Source organism: Nicotiana attenuata, chromosome 5, assembly GCF_001879085.1.
Source record: "Nicotiana attenuata strain UT chromosome 5, NIATTr2, whole genome shotgun sequence".
Lineage (NCBI taxonomy): Eukaryota > Viridiplantae > Streptophyta > Magnoliopsida > Solanales > Solanaceae > Nicotiana > Nicotiana attenuata.
In genome coordinates this window covers 44294723-44306967 of record NC_031993.1, presented here as the reverse complement: position 1 = coordinate 44306967, position 12245 = coordinate 44294723, and the positions used below count along the sequence as shown (strand labels likewise).

The 12245-nt window shown below is 39.0% G+C and overlaps 1 protein-coding gene across 1 annotated transcript in view; it reads right to left on the bottom strand.

The window, feature by feature from the left end:
• The window catches only part of LOC109225730 (AT-hook motif nuclear-localized protein 1-like), a 5601-nt gene extending 3256 nt beyond the window's left edge, over positions 1-2345 (bottom strand). Inside the window, exons 1-2 of the mRNA XM_019390496.1 lie at positions 2086-2345; positions 1111-1583 (exon numbers count right to left, since the gene is read on the bottom strand). Of these exons, the coding sequence (XP_019246041.1) occupies positions 1111-1495 (385 nt within the window). The 5' untranslated portion in view covers positions 1496-1583; positions 2086-2345. The remainder of the gene's footprint in view (positions 1-1110; positions 1584-2085) is intronic.

Sequence of the window (12245 nt, the reverse complement as noted above, 5' to 3'; positions counted from 1 at the left end):
TATATATATATATGAAGCCTGCCGAGTGCCGAGGGTCTATCGAAAACAGTCTCTCTTCCTTCATCAGGTAGGGATAACTAGGTAAGGTCTGCGTACGCATTACCCTCCCCAGACCCCGCGTGTCGGATTGCAATGGGGTTTTTGTTGTTGTAGTTGTTGTATATATATGAAGCCTAACACAAGGAACTTCCAAATACTTTAGTCGCTAAGACACATTAGAAGTAAACTTAGCTCAACAATTGGATCAAGATTCCAAGAACATAATTCCTTCCTTTTATAAGCAATAGATCATGGAACTAATATTAACCCTACAATTTCCTTGTAAGCAGTAGATCCATAAGTGTACTTCTTTATTCAATTATCAAGAAAACAACTTCCACAATTACACTTCCAAAGACTAATTTTAGTAAAACAGATCAAAATCAGGCCATTTAATCAACACGCGTTGCAAAAAATTAGAACTTTGCAGCACAACTGCACTTATACTCTCTTGTCATAATGAATACCAACATAGTCTAAATATGTACATTTCTTAAGAAAAATTTAACTATATATAGTTCAAGAGCCGTGTTCAACCTATAGGTTCTTACATCCGAACCCATTACACTTTTGAAATTACAAGTTCGAAATTTAATATCTGTTGAAATTTTAGCAAATACGTATATATGCGTATTTATATTTATGCTGTGTCAAAAAGTTGGTTCTATTGAACTCATTGATTATATGCCTCAAATCCTCTACCTAAATAAATGTAGGAACTCAATGTGGTCCAACCTTTCACTGCACCCTGCACCTAGCAAGAGCTTAGTGCACCGGAATGTTTCTGATTGCTTTACCTAATATTAGTTTTGTATATCGTTTCGGTTGTCAGATTAGGTTGCTTGCTATTGCCCCTTCCCTTTATCCTTCCTGAGCCGAGGGTCTACCGGAAATAGTTTCTCGGCCTTCTTATAAGGTCGGGGGTAAGGTCTGCGTACACTCTACGCTCCACACACCCCACTTGTGTGATTACGCTGGGCATGTTGGTTGTTGTAAATATTTCAAGAGTATCTGCAAGCAAACGGCTACATCCACCACTAACTATAAACAGTAAAATGTTTAAGTCTTTACCTGAATTTTCAACGTCCATCTTAGGCATATGAGGCTTACTAACCAACCCAACTGGCCGGATTTTCCCCCGTTGTTTCTCCACCGAGAAATCAATCACCGGCGACGGCGCAGGCCCCGCCGTCGATATCGGCTTAGGTGACAGTGCCCCATCTGGTCCATACTTTCTTGGTCTACCCCTCTTCTTCTTCACTACCATTAGTGCTCCGCCGCCAGCTCCGCCACCGGCGACGGCGATGGCCGCCGTGGCAGTGGCCGGAGTTTGTGAAATAACCACCATTTGAGCTGCTGATTCAGTGGTGGTTCTAGGTGCCACGTGGTAATCTGAAGGTGCATCTGATCCCACCACTGTTGCTCCACTCAGACACATATTCTCTCTTCCCTCCATAACTCAAATATTTTCAACCAAGAAAATCACCCCAAAAGAATTTTTTTTCTTTTTTATTTCACCTTGTACTCAAAAACCCACCATTTTCCTATAATCCAAACACCAAAATAAAGATCACTTGAGAATCTTTTTTAACAAAATACTAATTAAAAATCAGAAAATCAAGAAAACTAGCAAAAAAAATATCATCATTTTCCTGTAGTTAAAACGCAAAAAAATCACTCCAAAAATCTTCAAAAAAATAAGAAAACTAACAAAACAACACTCAAGAATTAGAAAAATTTTGAGGGGTTGAACCTTTTACTCATAAAGCCATAGCTTTTATATATGCAGAATGCCGAAAAGCACTCAAGAATTAGAAAAATTATTTTCACTATGTACTCAAAACCCATCATTTTTCTATAGTTAAGACACCAAAATCACTCCAGAAACCTTCAAAAAAATAAAAAATAAAAACCAAAAAAACAACACAAAGTTTTCTTACCAGAAAGTTTTGAGGGGGTGGGGTAAAACAGACTAAAAAACCCAGAACCCAAATGAAAAAATAAAATAATAAAGAATGAAGCTTTAAGTAATTTTGATAATCTTACCAGCTGAACAGAAAATACAGACGGATTAACTGGCAAATAGCTGAAGCTAATGGGAAGAATCAGATTTTTTTAGGATTTTTAGCTATTTTCAAGAGATAAAGAGTGGGGATTAAAGGAAAAATATTGAATTTTTAGCTTAAAGAAATGATGAGAAAATGTGAAAAAATGGAGTTTTGTCTTTGTGGAGTTAAAAAGAAAAGAAAAAAGTTAATTTGGGTTTTTCCTAACTTTCCTCAGATTGTCTGAATCGTAATTGAAGGGAAATAATAATTATGACAGAAAAAGAAATTATTAATTAGGTCATTAATTAATAAATAATGGAAAGATGGAAAATTATGTATTGTGGTTAAGAAAATGGTTTGAAGTCCGGTGAAAAGAAAATTTTGAAAATAGAAAATTTTAAATTTATGAAATAATAGTATAAAAAAATTATGTCATCACATTACTTAAAAATTAATTGCAAATACTTTTGTTTAATTAATATTTATTGATTGATAACTAAGTAATAAATGATAAATAATCTAATATAATAAATTAAATTATACTGATTATTACTGACAATATATAATTTAATTTTAAAAAAGGGAGAAGTTGTAGTTGGGAAAAGTGAAATTAGGTTGCCAATGCATGAAGACAACCATCACTCTCTCCCCCTTTTTTTTAATATTTTTTTAAAATTTGAAAAGAAAAGAAAGAGAAAGAGGGGGAAAAATAAATAAAATATATACCCCTACATTTTTTATATTAATCCCTTCAATGGTTGCTTATTATTTAAGGCTTTTCTTGACAACAAATAGAGACAAAATGTACGAAATATGAATATAAAAAGGGAGAACCAAAATAAGAGAAAACATTTTTATTTTATTTTCTTGCTTTATTTATATAGGGTGGGATTTGACTTGTGAATTAAAAAGTAAAAGAAGAAAGATTCTAATAAGCCACAATTTTTGGAAATTTTAATTCAAACAAACTTTTTGAAAATATTTGTGCCAAAAAAAAAAAGATTTTTGGACTATTGTAACTCTTTTGAACATTTATGAGTGTTATGTAAGTGAAAAGAATAACCTTTTAAAAAAACTTTAATTTCGTAAAAAAATTGAGAAACATTTAATAATAACGCATGTTTATTTATTATTTTTTAAAATTTCAAAAAATGCAATTTATCTTTTATTTTATTATTTTTCTCTTTTAAATATATTTTATTCCAATTCTGGTAATTATATTCCTCCTTTTACTTCTTACATCACTAGTGTACTATTTTCAAAGTGCACGTTAATAGCCTTACCATATTTATAGCTTTCACTTTTATTGTTAGAAAAAAGTGACTGCCTGTAAACCATTTTCTTTACTTTTACTTTCTCCCTTTTTTGGTTAGGAGATTTATTTTTTATTTTTTTATTTTTTTATTTTTTTATTTTTTCCTTATAACTTTTTAAGTAGAGTAAGCTTTTAAATATTAGAGGAGAGAAAGCAATGAGAGTTGAGGAATTCAAAAAAAATTACATCTTTTATATGTAAGGAATCAAATAAAATTACAATTCCTTGGGTCGGGCGAAGATTGACTCTCGAGTACAATGGCAGAAGGGAACTTGACTGCAAAAGTCACCACTGAGTAAGGATGAAAGTCGGCCTTAGTAATCCGACAGTGCCAAGTAGAAGAGCCGAGCTGTCGTTCAACAATTTTCTTTCAAAGAATTTTTCGGTCATACATTACTTGACTCTAGACATTTATAGAGCTGAGTCTTATCTCATAGTTAAGAAGTAAATTTAATTGAATCAGCTTTTTGTATCAAAGTCAAACTAATGAAGGCAAGATAAGTATTTTTCTTAACAAGTTTAGCACAAAACCATAATCAAGGGCGAATACAATGTTTCAGTATCGGGTTTATGCGAATTCAATATTTTGATACGGTGTATATAATTTTATTTGAAAATTTATAAAAGTTTAATAAATATTATATTTGAACTCATAATTTTAAAAATACAATAAGTTTAATGATGAGAATTTTAAAGGTCGTATTCATCAAGTTAAAATCTCAGATGTTAATTGATATATTTTTTTACTTTTATTTTTAATTATTAAAATTAAATTATTGAATTTAATATAAATATCGAATGCAAATATGTATTTGTTTGTTAAAGCTAAGGCAATTCCATAAACAGGGTTTATGCTAAAAACCCTTTAATGGAATTGAATAAATTAAATCGCCGAATTAGTTAGTAGAAATCATATCATTTTCAAATTAAAGCAAAAGGCACAATATGTGGTCATCATGATTACTTGAAAATATTAAACTAAGATAATACTAATTAATTTCACAATATTTGATGTTAATCTAATATAGAAACTAAATTCATAAGGTTGATAATTGATGCTCCCTATTTATTATAAAGAAGAAAATTGGCCTTGTGTGGGACCACTGAAGTTGACCAACAATAAAGCAAGTACTAGGGGAAAAATAAATGCTTATGCATTGTATAAATATGTAAAGAGCTTTCCGATAATACTAACAATTATTCTTCGAAAATGACTAAAAAATTATGTAAATGGTGATGAGTGATAGGTAGGGGTAACGTCAGCGTACTGCATACCCTCTCTATATCCCATCTGTTGGGATCATATTGGGTTTGTTGTTGTTGTTATATATGATGACGAGTGGATTACGATTATATAAGCTAAATCTGAATCTTCTTCCTCCTTTTATTCCAAAAAAATTATTTTAGTACATTTACGGGTATTGTGGACTGCTCTCTTCGTCATATTTTAACGGTCCTTTTAGCTCTTTTTACATCTATTAAGAAAAATAATAAATACAAGGTATAGTTTAATGAGTTAACCCTATTAAATGCTTTTTAAAAATTGAGTAGTATTAAAAAAATTAGTGTTTCTTTAATATCAAGATATAGTTGAAAATACTTAATAAATTTAGAATAATTAACTAATTTAGTCTTAATTTCCTATGAAAAAATGGGGTGAGGTGATTAGGCAGGACATGGCACTGCTCCAGCTTACCGAGGATATGAAACGTGTGAAGATCGAAAAATTAGGATGGTGGGTTGATAGACAGTCTAGAGTTTTGCCTTGTCTTACTAGTAGTAGTAGTAGTAGTAGTACTAGTCGGGTACCTTCCTATTCCTAGTCCCTTGTTTCTACGCGGTATGTCAGTATTAGCAGTAGGATTGACACTATTCTTGTAGTTTCATATACCTAGATCTCTGTCATTATTCATTGTATTATTTGCTTACATTGTCTTATTATTGTTGTTGCTATTGCTCCATTTTTAATGTTCTTGAGTCGAGGGTGTTCCGAAAACAACCTCTCTACCTTCATAGGTAGGGGTAAGGTCTGCATACTCACTATCCTCCCTACACCCCACTTGTGGGATTATACTGGGTTGTTGTTGTTGAGTCCTAAATTCTAAAGAGTTAACTATTTCAGGATAATTTTTTTGATCTAAAGCGACAGTTAAAATAGGACTGAGTGAGTTTATTTTATTATTAGTCCTTATAATTTTTTGGGCAATTGAACATGACTTAAAGCTTTTACAAATTCCAATATCATGGGTGCAAGTGGAAGAGATTAAAAAAATAATTTAAAAACATATAAAAATTTTAAGTGTCCTGATAACACTTTGATGACCTGCTACTTTTCAAGAAAAAATATTTAGGTCCTTAATTATTACTTTGATTACCACTTGGCAATTTGGCATCCTTATGTTTCCACCAGAATTATTAAATTAAACTGCTATATACCATCAATATAACTAACTACCTTAAATAAAACCTCCATAAGTGACAACATTAATGGATAGAGTCCTCGAGCTCGGACACCCTCGAGCTAGTTATGTAAGAATAGTTAAAAGCAGAATAAGCTGATGAATAAGAAAGTAAGCTGAGAAATATTATATTGCTTTTATATACGTGAATGTAAGGTGTTTACAAGATGATTAGGGCCTTCTTTATATAGTAGAGGAGTCCCAGTTATGGTACAATTCTATTTACGGAAGTAAATCCCATGATTAACTAGATAACCGCCCTTGATTTGATCTGTTTCAAGATTTACGCCATGATCTCCGGCCAATAACGTATATCTCGCTTTCCCGTTACTGCGCTTTGCTCGAAGTCTGTCATATTAGGTCTCAATCACTGCTGGCCTCGATCTCAACAGGCATCTCGATCTTCGAGTTGGCTACATGTCTTCGTGCTCTGGTCTGATTCATAACGAGGCTGACCCTCGATCCAATTTTGTGCTCTCGATTAAATAGAAAAATTGGATAGGCCGGATTTTAATCGTATACAGATAGCCCCCTCGTTCTCGGAGTGTAATGAGAAGAAATGAATTGAGCCTACGATTTTGTACCTCGATCCATCATGACGTCAACCTTGTGATGTAAGCGACGCAAGCGACCGAAACGTCCTGTCGGTTCAGTTCCCCAAACCATTAATGAGTATCAGTTGGCGGTCGGCCACTAGTGCCTTTGAACCGTCGCCGTGAATCTTTAAATAGGTCTTCTTCTCACTTCCTCAAACTTTACTTTGGATTTCTCTAATACCAATCTTCAAAATTTCTTCGCGTTCTTCAGGTTTATCTGCAAATCTTCAAAGTTTTCCTCACTATCTAAGACTTCCTATTCTACTCCATTACCAAACCTTCACCAAATCTTACCCTCTTCTCTTTTCTTTACACAAAAATGGCGAAAACGTCAAAAATTGTTCCTCAAAAAGAGAAGGCTTCTTCGTCGCGGCCGGCCGACGATAAAACGCCAGTTGATTCGCACTCTTAGGAGTGTGTTCCCGGGGGGGGGGGGTGGGGGGGGAGTGATCTTANGGGGGGGGGGGGGGGGGGGGGGGGGGGGGGGGGGGGGGGGGGGGGGGGGGGGGGGGGGGGGGGGGGGGGGGGGGGGGGGGGGGGGGGGGGGGGGGGGGGGGGGGGGGGGGGGGAGGTGATCTTACTTCCTACTTCAAAGTCGAGAAGACTTCCTATGTCCCTGGTCGGTGCGAACCCATGTCGAGATACATATGCTCGATAACCGAGAGCGACCTCAAGCAGGCTAAGAAAGACTGCAACTGGCTAAGAAAGAGGTAGTGATCTTGACCCCTGAGGAGGATATTACTACTCATGTGGATGGGTTTCTAAGTGTTTACACTCACCCTTTCACGCTGGGTCCTGTCGACCCTGTCGTCCTCGACTTCTATTGCTAGTACCAAATAACCCTCGGCTAGATCCATCCTTCCTTCTGGCGAATCGTCATATTTTTCTGATTTTTTGCGAGCAAAAAGGAGGGGATGCTTTTCACCCTCGATCATATCATCAGATTGTACATGCCTCATCTTCTCCGAGACGGACTGATTAAGCTTCAGCGTCGGGCTACCAAGGTATTGTTCTCGATCATAGATGAGGACAAGGACAGAGGGTGGATGGGTCGATTTGTCCGAGTGAAGACTTCCGACCTGATTCCGCCCGAGAAGATGCCCTTTCCCGAAAAGTGGAACATGAAGCGTAAGTTTAATTCTTCCTTTGGCTTTTATCCATTGTTTCGTTTCCTTTTTACTGACATCTTTTTTAGTGATGTAGCGGTTGCTTGGATGCCCGGCGCAATTCTAGACCTCGAGAGTTGGGTTAGGACCCTAGCTTCAACCTCCTCGTACGCTGAGGCTCATGGAGCGATTTAGCAAGGGGCCGATGGGAGGCAAAAAATCACGGTAAGCTTTTTCCTTTGCATATCTGATGGCCTTAGAATATTTCTGTCTTATGATTACTTGGTTCTTTTCATATAGGCCTTGGGAAAGATGCCGTCATGAGGCCCCCGTCCGGGGAGGTGGAGGTTCCGCCCCCGGTCCCGAAGGCATCGTAGGAGAAGAAAAGAAAAAGGGTCTCGCCCTCTGAGACTCCGAAGCCTAAAAAGAGCAAGGCTTGTAAGTTGAAGAATGACAACGACACTTTGCCTGCCGACGTAGCACAAAAACTATGAGATGAAAAAAAGGATAAAGAAGATGTTGACTATGAGCTGGTGTCTTGAAAAAGAGGGAGCGCCAAAGCTTCAAAGGCAACTGAGCCGGTGATGGTCGAGGAGGCTCATCTTCGGACCGAGGAGATCTCGGAAGATGGTCCAAGAAAAGTCCCTGAGTCATCGGAGGCTGAAAATGTCTCCCACCGTGACGAATAATCGGCGAGTGTGCCTGTCCGCTGTGACGAAAAATTGGCGGGTGTGCCTGGAAGGTCCGGTTCCGAGGCCCTCTAAAAAGGAGAGAGCGCCCCAAGTGTCTTGCTTGGGGCAATCAATATTGATGATTCGCCTCCCTCCCCACATTTTTTGAGGGGCAAATTCAGGAGGCCCAGGCTATGGAGACCCCCGATGTGGGAACGGCGCACGAAGGGGATGACTTATTCTGTGGCTGCTTCATGGGGGTCGATGATGTTTCCGATCTAGATGCATCGATCATTTTCGATGAGGCTCAGTGACTCCTGAACCAGGTAGTTCAGCCCCCATAGTCCATGACGCTTCATCGAGAAGCGTTTCTCAAATCCCGAGCCAAGTTGAACCGGTGTGAGGCCGATCTCAAAAGGCTCGCGGAGGAGAGAGATGCCCTCAAACTCTTTAGTGGGCAAATAGAGGAGGAGATCAAGGAACTCCGAGCTGAACTGGCCAAAGCTCACAGAGAGCGGGCTAACCTGATCGAACAGGTAATGAAAAATTTTCTTAGAAGTTCGGTGTGTCAATTCGAGGATGGTGTCTAATACTTTGATACTGCAGGTTTAGCAGAAGGATGAAAAGATCGAGCAGCTTCGCGAGGAGGCCAAGATGAAAGAGGCAGAGACTTTGGGGTGGAAGTACAACATGGACCGCCTCGCCTCGGAGAAAGATACCGCTCGAGCCCAGCTATCTTTGGCCGAGCATCAACTCCAAAGCATTAATGAGGAGATCTTGGCCCGATCCAAGAAAATCAAGGAACTCGAGACTCGGTTGGCCGCTGAGCTTGCAAAGGCCACATCTGAGGCAGGAAGAATAAAGGCTGAAGCTGAGGCGATGGTGGCCATCTATCTAGCTGATGCTGAAGCTGCTCAAGTTCGAGCAAAGGCAGCGGCTGGCACAGCCCAGACTCGATCATATTTGGCTGTTGAGCATGCCAAGATCAATCTCGAAGAGAGACTCTCGAGGAGATTCATGCTCGTGGCTTCGGCCTTGCCACCGATATCGAGAACACAAAAATACTTGGGACATATGCTAGAGCGCTACTTTCTTCCGATGATGATGACTCCGGGAGCGCGAGTGGATCGGAGAGCGGAGGAGATGAAGATGAGGCTCCCGGGGAAGATTAGGCACTTAGAATTTTTTTCTTCTTTTTTGGATTTTTTGTGTAAGACTTTGAGTGGTCTTTGTAAATATTTTTGCATATATGAAAAAACCCTTTTCTTTCCGATTTGTCTCTGATTTCTCTTTTGTGAAAACTCTGTTTTCCTTTGCTTTATGATAATTCTTATACACTTTAGATCTTGTGAGAATATTGACTCACTTCGTTGCCTTGCGAAAATTTTGTCGAAATCAGATTGGTATAGTTTCTATAATCGAGTGAGTACTTGCTCGAACTCGGAGTAGAAAAAACCCTTAGGTTTCGGTTGAGCGAGGGTGGATACTCGAACTCAATAATATAATGGCCCTTAGGCTTTTGAATCGGGCCGATATGGCCTTAAAAGAGTGGTTTTTTTTCCTTTTCCGACTTAAAAAGTTCTAATTATATAACAAATTGTTATGCCTTAGCACGAGATAAATCTGTACCCATTAGGATTTAGTGTTATCGAAAAACTTTGCTATGTCTTAGCATAAGTTTGTTCGAGAGTTCGAACAATTTGGTACCTCTTAAGGTTTTTGAGGGTTGATGTTATCGAAACCCTTTGTAACTTTGTCGAGGGTAGCATTTTCTAACCGGTTTTATGAAAATAGTTGAAGGCCTGTTTGATTACGGAATTCGGACGTCTCCGAACCGTGTTAGTTCGGCCGTATCCTTTAACTTGAGATTTGCCCTTTGAGCTTGTTTCTCGATTATACTTCGAACTTATTCGAAGTGTCAGTCCACGAGTGGGGTGGTCGTGGCCTATAAAATCGAAGATTGCCTTTTTAAGGTCTTATGATTTCAAAGTTTAATAATTTGAGCATGCCGATTTTCGGATGGTAGTCCCCGAGTACAGGGCTAATTGCTTGAGCTTTAGTTGCGATTGGCTCTTGAGCCGGTTTCCGCAATAGATCGTAAGTATGAAATTGTAAAGTAGAAATTTCACTAAGGCATGGAACATTTGGTAGGGAAAAGATACTTCTTTCAATAGATCGTTCATGCGTACATGTTTTGCCATTAGGGCTCGAGTAATCTACACGGGTACGGTTCATTCGACCATTTGTCCCTTTACAAAATTTACCTACGACCCTATCGACACGAAGTATTTTACTTGAAAACATAACATCAGAGGGTGATGCCCCTCCCCCAGTATTCGAGGTTGATGTAGAGAAGCCTCGGATACTATTGAATTGCTCTAAGTTAGCACGAACAATGGTTGACTCGTTAAAAACCTTGTCGGAAAAACCCACTTGGGATAATAACTGGTCGAAGGGAAAAAGAGTGCAATGCGTGCTTTCAGACCTAAGGACTTTGGTTTTGGAGAGAACTTCGACATCTTCGACCAAACACCTGCAATATGTTAGTATAAAATACAAATAAAAAGGGAAAAAACCATACCTTAGCAATAATATCTCTTGAGGAGTGATATGTTCCAATTATTTGGCAATTATTTGTCGCTTATCGTGCCAAGTTTATAAGACCCTTTTTCGACGATGCCGAGGACCTGATACGGTCCCTCCCAATTTGGATCGAGCTTTCCCTTGTTTGGGTCTCGAGTGTTGATGGTGACTTTTCTCAGAACTAAGTCTCCAATTTTGAAGTGTCGAAGATTGGCTCTTCGATTGTAGTATCTTTTGATTCGTTGTTTATGGGCGGCCATTCGAACGAGGAAGGATTCCCATTTTTCGTCTAGCAATTCGAGGCTTGTGTTCATAGCCTCGTGATTTGATTCTTCCATTGTGTATCGAAACCTGACGCTTGGTTCACCGACTTCTACCGAGATCAGATCTTCGACACAGTATACTAAGGAGAACGCCGTTGCCCCCGTACTGGATTTTGTCGTTGCCCGATATGCCCAAAGGACTTCGGGCAAATTTTCTCTCCATTTCCCCTTAGAGTCGTTCAATCTTTTCTTTAGGTTCTAAATGATGGCCTTGTTTGTCGATTCAGCCTGTCCGTTCCCGCTAGGATGATATGGCAACGACAGGATCCTTTTTATCTTGTGATCTTCGAGGAACCTTGTTATTTTGCTGCCGACGAATTGTTTCCCAGTGTCGCATACGATCTCATTGGGTATCCCGAATCGGCATATGATGTGGTCCCATATGAAGTCTATGGCTTCTTTTTCTCTTACTTTCTCGAAGGCCTATGCTTCAACCCACTTAGAGAAATAGTCAGTCATAAATAAAATGAATTTAGCTTTACCTGGGGCTGATGGTAGAGGGCTGACGATATCCATTCCCCATTTCATGAATGGCCATGGGGATAGGACTGAATGAAGTTGTTCCCCAGGCTGGTGGATCATCGGTGCATATCTTTGGCATTTGTCGCATTTTCGAACGAACTCCTTAGTATCTTTTTCCATATTAACCCAATAATACCCTGCTCGGATGACCTTATGAACCAGTGGTTCGGCACCGGAATGGTTCCCGCAAGTACCCTTGTGAATTTTTCGTAGGACATAGTCAGTATCTCCTGGACCCAAACATACCGCCAATGGCCCATCGAACATCCTCCTGTACAACGTTCCATCTTCGGCTAATGTGAAACGCGCAACTTTCGTTCGCAGAGTCCTTGATTCCTTAGGGTCTAATGGAAGCTTCTCGTTCTTTAGATACTCGATGTATTTGTTCCTCCAATCCCAAGTTAAGCTTGTTGAGTTTATTTCGACGTAACCTTCTTCGACTACTGACTTCGAAAGTTGTACGAACGTCCCCGTGCTAATTTCATCGTCTTCGACTGACGATGCCAAATTTGCAAGGGCATCGGCCTCACCGTTATGCTCGAGGTACGTGCTGTAGGGTCCATTCTTTGAACAAGTGTAAGGT